The sequence below is a fragment of the Lytechinus pictus genome, chromosome 6 (assembly GCF_037042905.1).
Source record: "Lytechinus pictus isolate F3 Inbred chromosome 6, Lp3.0, whole genome shotgun sequence".
NCBI lineage: Eukaryota > Metazoa > Echinodermata > Echinoidea > Temnopleuroida > Toxopneustidae > Lytechinus > Lytechinus pictus.
In genome coordinates this window covers 17,349,032-17,366,101 of record NC_087250.1, presented here as the reverse complement: position 1 = coordinate 17,366,101, position 17,070 = coordinate 17,349,032, and the positions used below count along the sequence as shown (strand labels likewise).

Genomic DNA, 17,070 nt, shown 5'->3' with positions numbered 1-17,070 from the left:
GCTATGTAACCCCTGAATCGTGATTGTTTTTTTTTTCTTTTTGTTGGTAACAGAATAGTGATTGCTTATGATGCTTATTGTAAAATGGTATAACTGAAATTTCGAAATGCTTTAAATTTCATAGATGAAAAAAAAAACCCGAAAATAATAATTTGTTTGTCATGACTTAAGTCATTAGCTATCTCATTTTGATATACCGCCCACACTGCGAAAGTATACCGGATTTTTTTTACAGGGAGAACTAAATATTTTCCAGCCTAATATCCGGGCGAAAATACCGTAATTGACTAAAATGTTTTTACCATAATTTCTTGGCAGCTTGCTGCACGAATTAACTTTTATGGTAAACCTTGTTAGACAGCAAAACAATAATGGAAACGCTTCCTTTACTTATTTTCATAAATAGATCGTATGGCACATACCACAAGGAAGGAATGGATGAACAGGTGAGCATTTCATGAAATGACTTGTGGGACGTTTTACCAGACGTCCCATTTTGTCCGTTACCATAGTAACCGTGTTTCTCAACCAATCAAAATCAAGGAAAGTTGTCCGATTTGTCGAAGTAAAATGCCAATGAAACGTTCCCCATGACTGGCCTTTCACCCCAAAAGTTATCATATAGCAATGACAAACTACTGATTGCGGTATTCTATTATCTGATTATATATACGAACTCACTTGTTTATTTCTTACAAATGGTTCACAAAATATATAGGGCTAGCACATGCTAAATGTAAGCAGAAAAGAGAAGTTGGGAGAGATGAGGTAAATCTTTTTACAGGTTCATGTAGGTATACTGGCGTCTAGCGGGGATAAATACTTTGTAATATTATTAGAATTTGTCTAAAAAGCAGGTTTGGGTTCTAAATTGGAAGAAGTATACAATACGAATATATCCATCTATTGTATATGAACTACGGATCATCGTTTCACAAAATATTTTAAATTCTTACTTGACCACCTTTTGTTTTTATTGATTTTCGTTGCGAAATAAAGATTGTATCTTCCGCTTTTTCTAGCAAATATATTCTTCACGTATTATTTTTTTGAAACATTTGTGAAACGCTTCCCGCATACTCTACGCTTTCATGCATCTACAAAATGCAAGGAAGAGAGTTGAAGAATGAAAGGAGCTAGCATAATATCAGAATTTCCCAATACCAGATTCCGTATCTCTCGAACGCTCATTTGCCGAACAAACAGCTTCTTCCCGCTACGCCCTTCTTGCTGTAAAACATAATTGAGCACAAAGAACGTATACAACATTTTACGGCCTCATTCCTGAAATATAGCACAATACATATAAACCACATGGCCTCTTCCATGTGCATTTTGTGCAACCGCTTCCCCAACATTAAACATAATCAGTCATTGAGACCTAAAACTTTACAAATACACACATAAAATAGGAATTTTTTTAAACTCTAGATGCATTAATAAAGAAAAATTTCTAAGGTAAAATATTGCATCCTTTCCGCAGAAAATGCAAATACATAAATCTTTTCTGAAACATAATAATGCACCTATTAACATTTTTTTAATGTCACAAGTTGAGGTTTGGGTAGCAATATTAGCTTCTTTTGTATTTTGTATACAATGGGTGATTTCAAGTCTGGTGTTGGCCTTGGCGCTGAAATTTAGATTGCTTCCTTTAGCTCCAAAACTTATTCAGAGTTTGTAAAACTGACCCGGATCACATTAATGACATCTCAACAACTAGTGAGTGACTTTTCGGGACCATCTTCATTTTATGTCTGTTGTTATACTCATGTCAAAATTGACCTAAACAACAACACCAAAAGGTCAACACTGAACTTGAAATCATCCAGTATATGAACAGACCCTATAATGTACATTGTCACGTGGCGAGTGACTTTTTTAAAATTATCTACCTACTGCTACTTGACACCAAATAAGGAATACGTAAAACTGATAAATACAGTTAGTAAAAGATTTGATCAAATCTTTTCAATCATTCTGTTACTTTCTTTTGATTTCTTTTACAATGATTATACTGATAACAAAATATACATGGATATTGATAACAAAATATAACTTAACTTAAACAATAGTTGACTAGAGCCCCCATCATCTCGTCTGGCCTGACATGCCCCACTCGGCCCTGGTGGTCGGTCCACTTCCTGGCCTCCGCAGCTTGCGATGTCTCTTCTACTCGGCCTCGGCCTCCACAGACTGTGTTGCCCCTTGATGAGTAGTCCCCAGATCAGAGAGATGTGGCTTCAACGAATTAGTGGACGAGATCGAGCCCCCAATAATGACATGAGTTTTGACGAATCATGTCGGTGGAGAACCACCTAAGCTAGAATAGACTACGGATGTTACTATAGGCAGTCAAAGTTAGAACTGAGGGACTACGTCGGTGACGAGATAACGACCCCAGCTGCCGCCGGTTCTCCACCGACATGATTCGTCAAAACTCATGTCATTATTGGGGGCTCGATCTCGTCCACTAATTCGTTGAAGCCACATCTCTCTGATCAGGGGGCTACTCATCAAGGGGCAACACAGTCTGCGGAGGCCGAGGCCGAGTGGAAGAGATATCGCAAGCTGCGGAGCCCAGGAACTCGACCGACCACCAGGGCTGAGTGGGGCATGTCAGGCCAGGCCAGACGAGATGATGGGGGCTCTAGTCAACTATTGTTTAAGTTAAGTTATATTTTGTTATCAATATCCATGTATATTTTGTTATCAGTATAATCATTGTAAAAGAAATCAAAAGAAAGTAACAGAATGATTGAAAAGATTTGATTAAATCTTTTACTAACTGTATTTATCAGTTTTACGTATTCCTTATTTGGTGTCAAGTAGCAGTAGGTAGATAATTAAAAAAAAAAAGTCACTCGCCACGTGACATACATTAGTATGAATAAACTCTAAACAATTTGTAAAACAGAAAATTCTATAGTTTCAGAGACATATATCCTGAATTCTTTTGTTTTTTTGTAATTCAAAAAGAAAAGAAAAAAAATTCTCGATCGGAGTGAAACAATTGAAATAACCAAACAAAAGAACTCAACGAACTCTAACAGTAATAAACAAAACACTTAAAAAACATAACTTCGGTCATTTTGACTAACTCATCGAGGTCAATTTGTTTATACTTATGAAAATTACGAATTTTATATTGGGTTGTTTTAAAACATTATTGTGAATATAATCAATTGGAATAGAAAATAAAGATGATTAAATGAAAAATGGTCTGGAGTTATTTTCATGTTAAAATAAAATTCATATCCGGAAAGCAGGGGTGGGATTGGGAGTGTGTCATTAATTTCTAAGTCTGTCACAATGAAACAAAAGTCCATCGAAGTTAAAAAAAGGGTACAGGAACGCTTTTGACCCCCATTAAAACTCTGTTTGCAATATCAGAGTCTCTCCACTACTTTGTTTAAAAAAACAAAACATTAAAGCACAAAGAGCAAGAACATTAGTATTTCTTATTTCAAGAACACTAAAGCTGCGAGATTATACCCAATAACCGGGATCGCGGAAGCTAAACCGCCGAGAAACCCTCCGTGGATTATCAAACTGAAATATGATAGAGATTATAAAATGAAGGTTTCAAAGGTATACTGACCAAACGGAAAACAAAATGAAACAGGCTGTGATGATTGTTCTTTGGGTAAACAAGAACGAATAAGAATAAATTATCTATAAAAAAAAACGTTTCCATTAATAATTCAACTGTATAGATATGATGTAGTCATATTTATTTTTAGATTCCCTGATGATATCGATTCAAACAAAATTATACAACAACAAAGTGTCTACTGAGGCCCGTTGCAGAAAGAGTTGCGTTTAAACGCAAGTCAAAAAATCAATCGCAAGTCCAAAATGCGCGCTGGTGATTGGTTGAAAATGAAGTTGCGCATGATTTTTTAGAGATGCGTTTGATTGCAACTCTTTCTGCAATGGGCCCCTGATCTGTTTATTTTATTTTCATTTCATCATGAAATGGGTCTATTAATGAGAACTGAATCGAACCTGTACATTGTGTAAACATCATTTGGAAACAATCTAAAAACTAAAACATGATAAAAACGGGAAATTCCTTGCATCGAGAAGTTTTTGGTCAGAACTAGAAAACTTTTCATATCATAATGATGACCATGGCACACGCCATGCATATACATAATTAAAAACATGTTTATACATATTTTATTAGCTGTCAGTGACGGATCCAGGAATTACAAAATTAAAGAGTTGAGTTTTCAGAAATTAAACATATTACCAAGCAATACAAATAAAAACGAAGAAAGCCATTTTCTCTTACTGGCGCATTTTCCAGACTGGTAAAAAATATGAAAAGATAACCAAGTCGAAAAAAGTAATACGGATTTGGTCCGGACGGAGGGTGGGGGTCGTACCCCTGGATCCGCCAATGTATCATTCTACCATTTAAAATGTAGAGAAAAGATATATTTACTGATGCTGGACCGGAGCATGATGACACAGATTCCATACAGCGATGGTGAACGTTGGCTTTACATACTTTGCATCTCAGACCTTGTCTCATTATACCTGAAGAAATAATAATAACAATGATAATAAAATGAAATTCTTGCTTAGTTGTTGCCTAGCGTCTCTGTGTGCTTCCAATGGGCGATATCATTATTCTGGTGGGTGTTTCATAAAGCTGTTCGTAAGTCAAGAGCAACTTTAAGAACGACTGTTGATCCTTTCTTGTGGTAAATGGTATATTCATTGGCGACGGTTAAGCGCGTAAGAAAGGTTCACCAGTCGTTCTTAAAGTCGCTCTTAACTTACGAACAGCTTTATGAAACACCCGCCTGGCCTTACACTCGTAAGCATTGAAAATAATTCTAAATAAATTGGTGATCCCGATCGAAAGGACACAGTTTACCAGTATGTTCTTGGCGAGGATCACAGTGTGAGCACTCAGTTACATTGAAACTATCTCGGCAGTGTTAATTTTGAGCATTTTGTTTTTGCGAATATAACATTGTCACATGGTCCACTATATACACACTGTGTACACACTGTGGAATTCTATTCCTTCGAACACTCATGGAATAATCATAATTTCAATAGTAAAAAAATGTAGATGTGGTTGGTGAGGATAATTGACAACTCGTTCAAATTCCCATTGAACCATGTTTATATCTACTCTAGATCTTTGCCCTGCTTTCAAAACGGCTTGCAACGTTTACACACGTAATCACGTCACGGCACGCTATCACGTTTTGAGTACTTTCGTCAAAACGCGTCCTATAATCTATTTGAAATGCTACAAGCAAAATACGAACCATCACGTAATACGTTAACAAAAACAATGTACTGTATATTGTCATTGAAAACAGACTAACACCCTCGCACGGTATACGGCCGACCGCCGGGCACAGGTACGTTTGTGAATCGAACCTGAAAACAACGAGGGTTCCATGGAACACCGCCGGAATTTCTCTAGTTTTACGAAATTGCAAAAAATTTACCAAAATGCAAATGGCAGGTTACGACCGGAGATTAAACTGCTTCATGCGTTACCACTTTGCAAAATTAAAATGAATACAGGACAGCTTATTTAAAGGTTGAGACTTACGGACTTGCATGTTTTTTTTGCACAGATACATTGCAATCTGTGTGCGGGTGCATTGTGATGTGTGTGATTAGTCTTACTATTAAACAAGCGCTTGCAATTTTTATAATCTTGAAAAACTGTTGGGTAAAGTGCGTAAAAACTCATGTCACGTATATGCAAAACTGTGACTTTTTGTGATTTACCGGCATGCAAAAGTGTAGACCCTACACTTCGTAGATCAGGGAACGCGTTTTTACGAAAGTACTAAAAACGTGAGAGCGTGCCGTGACGTAAATACGTGAGTAAACATCGGAAGCCTTTTGGGAAGACTTTCAAAACTGTACGTACGAACAAATAACAATGTTTATAATACTGATAATAATAATAACAAATAAGATCACATTAAAGAAAGATAACAAACTGATATTGGCAAAAATTGAGGTTATGTTTGGCTCTTCAGAGCAAAATCCCTAGAATCCGGAATTTGATGATTGTGCGCAAAATGACGAACAGCTTATTGAAACTAGCATCTCACCTTTAAGCAGGCCCTTACAATCATCACAAAACGTTGGTTTGATAAAGTTATATTCCTGGAAGACATGCGACTTTGAGTTGATCGATCCATTACTTGACACCCCCATTTCTCGGATGGAATCGCCCGATTCTGAAGCTCGTCTCTCCGGCGATGCCATGATAGCGTGGCCATTGCTGAGACGGGTTTTAAACCATTCGGGTGAAAACAATAAAAGCTGTTGGTAGGAATACAATGGTAAAGAGGATATTAATGCGAAAAAAAAGTAGGGAGGAATACAATATTGATAATAATGACACCAATGATCATTACTATTATTTTCATCATTCTTCTTCTTATTATCATCCATTGCCGACTAGGACTACTGGTCAGATTAAAAATCAGAGGTACTGAGATATCTGCTCTTATTATATTGCCTTGTGACCTTGCCATGGACCAGTGACGGCTTGGTGGTAGAGTCGCTGACCGATAATACATGAACGGACCAAATTCTGCTGGTTCCAAGATTTTTTCTGACTTACATGTATTTATCAGATCGAATATGCGATATTTTTTACTGGATGAAAGTCGAAAATTGAATATACATGATCAATAACAGTAAATATTACTATTATAGTAATTGATAATATGAAATAAATGGTAATGTAATGATAGTATTAATAACATATATTATTAGCAAATATTATTCACCCATTTTATGTTTCCTTCTTTCACCTCGCCTCCTTTTTCTTTATTTGTTTTCACTTTGTCGTGAAACATTTTTTTTTATTTTTTTAAATTTTATTTTAATTTTTATTGTATTTTATTTATTTATTCAAATTTATTTATTCATTATTATAATTTTTTGGAGGGGGAGGGGTTAAGTGCCCGTATCTATACAACAATGACAAAAAACATTTACCTGAGCTCTTTTGCAGGCGAGGTTCGTCTCGTTTTGCCTGTTGTCATTACGTAGCTTGTGAATCTCAAGTAACGTTTCATGTGCTTTACTGGACTGATTGGACTTGATGCTAAAAGTGAGAGAAAAATAATGAAACAAGAAAAAGGATTCAATGATTCGCATTAAATTAGTAATAATTTTGGGATTCAATTCGATTGGAACTTTCCTGCAATAGGACCCTTTGCTTAATTTGATATAGAACTGCTTTTTTTCAATGAAATATTAAACAAAATGCATACTCGACTTTTTTCACTAATGGGCAATTACATAAAATATGTACGTCCGACCCCTTATATGTGGGACATTCATGACATTTTCTGTCTCTGATTTCTTGTTCTTTTGACAGTCTGTAATGTTCTCAAAGGAATATGACTTGGTTAGTTTATGAAGTGAAGTAAGAATGGAGAAAAATAGAGGTCGGACGTACAAAAAGGTTGATAATTTTATGGAATCGCCCTAAAATTCAGGGACACTTATGTATTGATGAAATATTAAAATGAAAACCAAAGAAAATATCCTGGTCCGAGAAATGGAATTATCATAGGAAAAAGTAAATCACAGATGTTTAGGTCTAGATAATGGCTTCAAATCATAAGTGTTTCTATCAATAAAAATGAACAATGGTTATTAATATATTACCTTTCATATTGTCTCTTTAACCGATTAGTCTGGTCTTTGACAACATTTATTTCCGTCTCTAGTGACTGGATCTGAAAACAAGAAAAAAAAAATCCGGAAAACGAACACTTTAAAAAAACGAAGAGCTACGAAGAGCTAATTTAGCTCTTAAAGAGAGTGTATAGTGACTGCACTTCGGAGTGCTGTCTACTTCAAATTTGGACGAGATAAATCAGCAACCCGAAGTGCAGTCACTATAAGATACGTTAAGAGCTAAATTAGCTCTTCGTCGCTTTTCGTTTTTCAGAGTGAACTTCGCGTCTTCGAACAATTATATTTGGATATGAGTGCTCACTAAATTTAACTAATATGACTACAATGTAATACTCTGTTTATAGTTTTATGCAATGCTATTTTAACTTAACAGTAGTCGTTTATCAGTTTAAACAAACATACTTAATTCATTGAATACTAATAAATATATTTACATATATATCGATATATATAAATCAACTTTGTTGTTTAAGATTTCAAACACTTGTATAAACTATTTAACTAATACTGTAAAGTTTATATAGCAAACAACGTTGTATTAAAATTCGAAACAGCGTTTTATTATGTATCCTGGCCATAAAGATCTTTCTTTTCATTGTTTTAAAAAAAATGTAGGGTACTGACGAATAATAATTTCCATTTGCACACTGTCAAAACGCTGTTAGAAATTTTAAGCACGCCGTTTAAGCCCGTCACTGTAACAACTATTGTTTAATCTGTTTAAACAACGGTTTGAACTTTTTAAAGAAGTTGTTTAAAAATTGTAAACAATAACAACAAAAGTGTAACCAGCTTGTTGTCAGAGTGACTGGCTTAAACAATGTGCTATTTTCTTGAAGTGCATGTGAATGTCACTTAAACGGATTTTATCTCTGATCAATAGACCCAGACATTTTACAAAATTTTCAAAATATATTAAAGAGCATAATTGTTAGGAAGTTTTTCATGGCTTGGACCTTATGCATGTGACGTCATGATCTCATATCGCCCTCAGAGGCTATAGTAGATATGCACCAGCTGTGGCTCACTTACGCAGCAAGGCAATGGCGCTGACCTCTAACATGGCGACGCGGTGACGTATAAGCTTAAGGTCCTTAAATACAGATTGGTGTTAAATTGACATCGGAGTTTTTTTAATGAAGGAGAGAAAGGGAAGATAGCTTACCTCTTTGGTGAGTGAGTCGTATTTTTCTCTGAGATTACCTTCAGTAGCTGAGTTGAGCACCAGTTTATTTTGAGCAAATTCCTAAAATGAGAGACAAAAATAACAAAAAAATGAGGGTAGTGACCTTTCTCTTCGGAAGGAGGGGGGGGGGGGCGGACTATCCTGACCTATTTGGAACTTCGCAATTGATTTGACATTTTTGTTTCGTTCTCTAATGCTGCTTCTTTCTCCTCCTCCAATTCCTGTTTGTTTTTAAATACTTCTTTTTAATATTTTTCATTTTCTCTTAACCTTTATCAGCTTCTTTTCTTTTGAAAAATTAGAATTCTTCTTCCTCCCCTTCTTCTTCTTTTTCTTCTTTACAGTTTTAGTTCAACACTCAATTACAACACCCTCGGTTGTTATTTTAACACGCTTTGGTGTTACGTCCAATTTTTAAGGTGTAATTTAACATCTCGTGGTGTAGTCCTCAAGGAACAGCAACTGTTGCCAGTTTGAACAACCCAGAGTTTTACATTGTCGAGAGAAGTATATCTATACGAACTTTGTCTTTCGTCATCATGTTAATGTCACAACCTGTAATTTGATCACTCATTTCGTATGTTTTTTTGTTCATATATTATGATTACTGTGATTTCATCATTTGAACACCCGATAAAAATGGACCCGTTTCATTAAGACTTATACTAACAAATTCACATATTCTGGAACAAGTTTCAGCCAATGAAATCAAATGATTTCAGTAGCTTAAAACTATTATTGCACATCTGTTATCATAACAAGTTTTATGAAACGGGCTCACTGTCTTACCCCTCCTGTTGCTGGCTGTGGTTTATTGAATGTGTATTGCTTGGCTTCAAAGGACTCTGCTTTCCCCTTTGGTTTCTCTGATGATGATCTTTTCGAGATGACCTCAAGCTTTCGCATCTCATCCGATAACTAGCAAGAATAGAACGAGTAGAAACCATTAACAAAATTAATGCGCAATTTAAAGACCCTCCGTTCCGTCAGGAACGTATGTGATAAGTGCTCCCTTTGAAGAAAATTTCATCAGAAAATTGACCCCTTTTCATGCTTATGGCGACATCATTTTCATTCATAGCATCATGGCATTATTATTGCATTATTGGCAGATGAAAAGACTTCCCCTAAATATGTAATGTTACGTCACGCGGCTAAAGTTTTCATAAAGGGCAACACTTTTCGCCGCTGGAATTTATGAATGAAATAATGTAGCTACAACTTTCATGCTGGGTGCTGTAGTATGCGCCTGTACTCCAAGCTACGTACATTGGGGATATTACAAATTGATGCAGAGGTTCGAGCCCTAGTCATGTCTTTCGAATGGAAACGTTAAATGTCGATCCCAGACGTAAATAGTCATATCTGGTGGGTGTCTCATAAGGCTGTTCGTAAGTTAAGAGCGACTTTAAGAACGACTGGTGATCCTTTCTTGTCTATGGTAGATTCATTGGCGATGGTTTAGCGCATATACGAGAAAGGATCACCAGTCGCTCCTAACTTACGAACAGCTTTATGAAACAGCCCCCTGATTGCTAAAACTCGAACACACACATTCATACACACCCTCTCCATATCGTACCTATGTATAACGTATGGTATTTGGATTCAAGATTTGACTACTTAAACTCAAACACACACACACACCCTCCATATCGTACCTATATGTAAAACGTATATTTGGTTTCAAGATTTTACTATTGAAGCTCAAACACACAGACCCCCTCCATATCGTACCTATATGTAAAACGTATATTTGGTTTCAAGATTTTACTATTGAAGCTCAAACACACACAGACCCCCTCCATATCGTACCTATATGTAAAACGTATATTTGGTTTCAAGATTTTACTATTGAAGCTCAAACACACACAGACCCCCTCCATATCGTACCTATATGTAAAACGTATATTTGGTTTCAAGATTTTACTATTGAAGCTCAAACACACACAGACCCCCTCCATATCGTACCTATATGTAAAACGTATATTTGGTTTCAAGATTTTATTATTGAAGCTCAAACACACACAGACCCCCTCCATATCGTACCTATGTATAACGTATGATATTTGGATTCAAGATTGATACTCAAACTCAAACACACACACCCATCCACACACCATCACACTCTCCATAACGTACCTATGTGTACCATATGAAATTTGAATTCAAGATTTGACTGAAAATTGTACACAATTTATTTTTAGTTTTTAATTACCTTTGCTATAAGAACCTTGGAATGCCATACTAGTCCAGATATTCCTGATTCTGAAATTTCATGACGGACTAAATCTGAGTCCTGCAACGGATAAACAGAAAATACTTTTAAGTATTTTATGTAAATTGTGGTAGCAATTGAGGAACAGAACAATAAAGAAAGCACAACATTCTAATAAAATGAATATGCTTCAAATTAAGCGCCATGTTATCTTCAGTCTGAAAATCATAGGACGGTATTCTGCACTCCGGTTTAATCTAAGCTCAGGGCTCCGTAACACAAAGGTTTGCAATCAATCGCTAAATACCAACGACCAATCAAGATCGTCGTTGCAAGCGCACTTTGTTTAAAATACTGACCGGGAACCAATCGGTGCCGTTCTTTCATACTTGCAATTCATCGCAAACCTTTCTGTTACGGAGCCGTGGGTCCCGTAACACAAAGGTTAGCGATTGATCGTACACTTGATTTTCACGATTGATTGTACATTGTAGTCAATGGATTCGATAATTGCTAAGTTTTGTGTTACGGGCTCCTGGTCTAAAGGTATAGTTGACCTGTGGATAGCCGATTTCGACAGGCATCTCTAAACAGTATATACCAGCTCAATTTGCAAGCTAATATGACAGTCTATTCCTTCACATCTGACTGGCAATAATTACTGGAATAGTTCTCTTTATCAATAAAATATGAGGAAAGTATCTAGTGAAGATAGGAAACATATGATGTAAATACAATTTTGTCATTTTTGGTTTCCCATGTTAGCACAAACTTAGATCACGGCATTAGTTAAGTCGGACTCAGAATATGGAAAATAGAATCCTTTGTATTTATTCCCTTTAGAAATAGTTTAAAGAAAAACAAAATACAAGCATTCGAATTCAAGAGTTTAACTATGATTTGAAAAGAAAAGCAAGTGGTACAGAGCAAGTACATTGTACAGGACGGTATGAAGATAACATTCACCCTAATAACTGCTTCTTTCGTTCGTTTGGTACGAACATATAAAAATAAAAGTGATGAAGACATAACGTTAATTGAAAAGATACGATGATTGTTACATTTGTGTAATCATAAACGGCCGATGTTCTAGAAAGGAATGAAAGGGAGAGAGAGAGAGAAAAAAGAACACACTTACGGAATTAACTTTTGGAAGCACTGCGGTAGATAAAGATTCATTCAACTGATTTGCTGACTGTATTTGTAGGATATAATCATTTAATCTATTGTAGCAGAACGCCGTATTGTGATTCTGTAGGATATGAAAAAAAAAATGCATGTAACATAGTTACATTCGCATTTAGGAATCATATACAAAATGCATTTAGAAGAAAAACAAACTACATAAAAAACACTATATAAAGATAAATAAAAATACAATTATCAATAAAAGAAAGGCATTAAATTGAAATAACGAAATTAATAGTGAAGGTATATATTGAAGAAGTTGATTAAAAAATCTAAAGTTTGTAATAGTGAATGCAGAAAAGATGACGCACATATTTGAGGTTTGGCATGAATCAAGTATCAATCTAGTGACAGATATGATATTTTAGAATTGCTTTGTGACGTCACGTGCGAGCAGTTCGCCGGTCATGTAATGCAGACTTTGTAAAGCGATAATAGAAAAGGAGAATAAAACTGAAAATACTGGTCAAAGAAAACAGAAATTGGACGGATTGTAATCAGACATAATAACATAATAGCTATTAATTTCCACAGAATTCAATCATCATTATGCATTTAAAAAGGTAATCCCAAAAAAAAATCACACACTCTTAAAATACGCATGAAGGTGTCGGATTACCCGATGGTAAGATTATATTAGCTCAACCATAATGCAATTTCTCAGTGTATGCACACTATTTTGGAGTCACATTTCAGTCAACACTTTCTAGATAGCAGAGTGATCACGCCCTCTACGGTCGATACCTTTATAGTGTTCATCCCATCCTTGCTCATTTTCGACCAGCTTTCAAAGTATTCCTTTTCACTCTGTATTGGAAAAAGGATAAATAGTTAAATCAAATTAAACCATTTAAATAGATAACTACTTAATGATGATAATTTCATTTCATTTTGTTTCGTTCATTCGAAATCCCAACGTTTGTATACAATGTTTGGTTTTGCCCATTTTGATATAGCAATAAAACGTAGAGCAAATTTTTCTGCACAAAACTCTAGTAAAAATTATTTTGGTATTATTTTATGATCACTATAGTGATAATATCAATTTTAAGAGCCTAATAATATCTCAAATGTACTGTCATTAATTTATCACCTGGGAGAATATATTCATTAAATTACAGAAACTTACAAACGGCGATAAAAGTTGTATAATCAATTATTTGTCACGTTCTTCCTTGCAGATCCTCTTGCGGGGAAGGTCAAAACACCCAAACATGTACTCTCCTTAGCACCAGTAACTAAACAAGAATATCTCAGATCATGTGATTCATATAAAACAATCAGAGAACGGGATACATCACAATTCGCCGCCATTGTCTGCGTACAATGCTATACCTTATCAATGACAGCATCGAGCGATTGCGACTGTTTGATATAATCATCTCTGTACACGTCCAACATCTTCACAAGTTGCTGTTTGTTTTTCGCTGATTCCACCAACTGGTCAGTGACTGATGCCTCAATAGCCTCACCAAGGTCACTATGGTCCTGAAGAAATGAAAGAGGGTCAGCGAATTTATGGCCATAGTTTCTTGTCATCAAGACAAGTTCTGCATAACTTCTATAACAAGTCATTTTTCTGAATTAAATAACAAGCCTTGGGGCATTATAGGGCAACATGAACCAGATCATTCTTCGTCATAATAATCTTCCTCCTTTCTCTTTCTATCATTTCTTCTCCTTTTCCTTCACTGTTAAGAAAATCCCAGGGTCGTCCTTCATATAGATGTACATCAATTTACATAAAGTTATATTGTTTTCATGACTATATTGTTATATTTTTGATTTTTTTATTGAAGTGGAAGCACAGTGACCCGGGCCCATTTCCTAAAGGGAACTTTGCCATCATGGCAACTACCATGGTAACAGGGCTTAGGAGCCAATCCAGATTACCATGGTAACCCGATCCTTCGGCTATTACGATAGCCTTATGCTAATAGGGTAATTACCATGGCAGCAAGGCTAAGCTGCTCAACAAACTCATCGTTTCAAGGTTTATTTTCTTATCCTACTGGCAGCGATACCATAATCTTCAGTAATTTTAAACCGGATCCCAGGCATGCCATGCAGGGCCCCGTCTTACAAAGAATTGCGGTCCATCCAATCAGCCACAACCATGGAAAGTCAGCAAGGCCAACATTATTTAATGCATGTTTGTTTAAAACCTTTTCTAGATATAATGTACACTTTAAAAACGCTGTTTAAAATTTAAGGCACGTTGTTAATGCCCGTCACTCTAAAACTATTGTTTAAATTGAACAAACACGTTGTTTTTAAAGTTTAAACACTTACAACGATTTAAACAACTTGTTGTTAGAGTGACAGGCTTAAACAATGTCCTGTTTATTAATGTGTATGTTCATACATTCATCGTGTATGCCCCTCTTTGTAAAAAAAAATACATTGTGTAATTTTCCTGTAGGAAAGGTTATGACAGCGATTGATTGCCATAATTTTGGGTTGATTAGATCAACTGCAACAATTTACAAACACATTAAATGTATATATTTACTTGAGCAGCCGAGCCGTACGCCTGCAGAACATTTTCCCAAACTGTAAAGAGATTTTTACATTCTTTCCACCTGTCGAAGAGAAAAAATAAAATTACTCATGCAAAATTCACATTTTTTTCAAAATTAGTACGGTAGACTATAAATCTAAATTCTGATGTAATATCACTTTTAAGTAGATTGTATCATGCATTTTGATGAATTCCTATGCATGCGTAAAAATTATCCAAATTGTTCTTGGCAACATACACATTCACAATCTTTTAATTAAGATTTTTACGAAGTTGATAGACGATGAACAATGTTGTGTTCGACTATCATAGTATATAGCATAAAATGAAAAAGACAAAATATCACAATCTATAATCGTTTAATCATACCATTCGATAATGTTAAGACTATGAGCAGAGAATAGTTATAATGAAATTTCACAAGCAAAACACATACGTCATACATGAGGGGTCCTCAAGGATTAAAATTAAATTTTGGAGAAGTTCATTTCCCTACGTTTTGAAGTGATATATATTACATATCAGTATCAAATAAATTTCAATAGTCGATTTCAAAATATACACAGGACGTGCGCCCCCTGTGCCATAGTCTGCAGGCACAGACCCTTGTTTTTCACAGAATGCATAATAATCAGAAGTCTGAGGTAGTGAGACTATATCCACTTATGCATATGCCTGCATCTTATTTGGCATAATATAGTTAACTAAAAGAGCTCGGAGTGTAGTCGTCACTCCAGACATGGAATAATCGTCGATATATATGAAATAGCTGTTGTATGCTGCCGCACACTTAACATTCAACGTACAGGAAATGTACTCCGTGACACAATTAACACGTAAGAAACAACATGCACCCGGAAGAAAAAAATGAGGCACCTTTTGCGCGCTTGACCTTTAATATGGAGTACTTTTGAACTGTTTCCGGTGGCCTCAAATGAGCGCGTTGATGCTCTATCTTGTTTGTTTTATGTATCAAAGGGTATATTTTATTAAAATGTCAAACTTGGGTCTGTGCGTGGAGACTTCTTTCAACCCACGGATGTCCACTAATTCCAGTGGGCATTGGATCGTATACTCACCTCTCTTTGGCTAGAAGTGTTTTTTCTTTGAATGTTTCTACCAGTGACTGTAAACTGCGTGAATACTCGAGGTGGGTAAGGGCTACTTCTGTATGAAACTCAGCCACTAAAAGAAAGAGAAAGAAAAAAACAGAAGACTTTTGTTTAGAACAATGATAATTTTTACATCATTTTTATAAATGGTTTTACAGATAAAGGATCGGCTGAAATGGACCACACGGTCGCTCATTTACCTGAACTAACGGGCAAATGTACTTTCTGTTTGCATAAATGTCGTCTTTCAAAACGAAATATGTTGAATCCGATTCTTCCTAACAAGAATGGTTTCGATAGAGTGGCACTGCGACGAGTGTAAAACCAGGACATGCAGGAGATAAGCTATTTTCTTGTCGTGTTCTGAATGGTGTTCTTTCTCCTAAAACCGCGTTTTAGCCCTAATGAAAACAGAATTTATAACAGATGGAAAACAAGAGCTTAGCAAAATTAGCGCACTCTTATATTTCACTTCAGAGTTTTGTGATTTATTGTAATTGTAAGGAATACAAGATAATCATCATTTATACAGGCCTCGACATGAACTGCAGATAGGCCAACGTGTTTCTTTTTTTTATTGATAGTCATTTTTTTAAAGGTGAACCCTTGGTAAATCATGGACCTGTTCCTCGACACTTAACACAAAGTTATGCGATTAAATCGTACCATTGATTTCACGATTAATTATTGTACATTAGTCAATGTAATCAGTCCTAAAAATGGTCTACAATCATTGCTAGACTTTGTTTTATGGGGCCCACGCTGACAAGATAACACGTTGATATCCATGATTGTGGTACGGACCCTGACAGGCCGAGACTCGCTTACATGTGAAATTGTGGCTTTAATTTAATAGTGTAGCTATAATTGAAGTGAGCTGTCGCTTTCGGTGAAACCATCCCTACTGAGTGACATCGGCATTCCATACTCAGAGAATAACCAATGTGAAATGAAACTAGTATTTAGTTTTATGAGGGTGGACCCGGTGGAGATTCACAATTATTTGAGAATGCTTAGGCGCCAACACGCTGATGTTATTAAATGCGTCATAGCTGCGTTTAATCGTAACTTTTTTCTACATCGCACCTCAGGGGCCCATCTTACAAAGAGTAGCGATCGATCTGACCAATCGCAACTA

At 35.8% G+C, this 17,070-nt stretch overlaps 1 protein-coding gene across 2 annotated transcripts in view; it reads right to left on the bottom strand.

Moving 5' to 3' along the window:
* Window positions 1–16,000, bottom strand: part of LOC129263744 (uncharacterized) — a 29,032-nt gene extending 13,032 nt beyond the window's left edge. For both annotated transcript variants that reach the window (XM_064101076.1, XM_064101075.1), the window contains exons 1-12: window positions 15,900–16,000; window positions 14,812–14,881; window positions 13,635–13,787; window positions 13,044–13,106; window positions 12,250–12,363; window positions 11,112–11,192; window positions 9,683–9,811; window positions 8,873–8,953; window positions 7,675–7,745; window positions 6,997–7,105; window positions 6,099–6,312; window positions 4,451–4,545 (exon numbers count right to left, since the gene is read on the bottom strand). In XM_064101076.1, coding sequence (XP_063957146.1) covers window positions 4,451–4,545; window positions 6,099–6,312; window positions 6,997–7,105; window positions 7,675–7,745; window positions 8,873–8,953; window positions 9,683–9,811; window positions 11,112–11,192; window positions 12,250–12,363; window positions 13,044–13,106; window positions 13,635–13,700 — 1,023 coding nt within the window. In that variant the 5' untranslated portion in view covers window positions 13,701–13,787; window positions 14,812–14,881; window positions 15,900–16,000. The remainder of the gene's footprint in view (window positions 1–4,450; window positions 4,546–6,098; window positions 6,313–6,996; window positions 7,106–7,674; window positions 7,746–8,872; window positions 8,954–9,682; window positions 9,812–11,111; window positions 11,193–12,249; window positions 12,364–13,043; window positions 13,107–13,634; window positions 13,788–14,811; window positions 14,882–15,899) is intronic.
* Window positions 16,001–17,070: the final 1,070 nt, after the last annotated feature.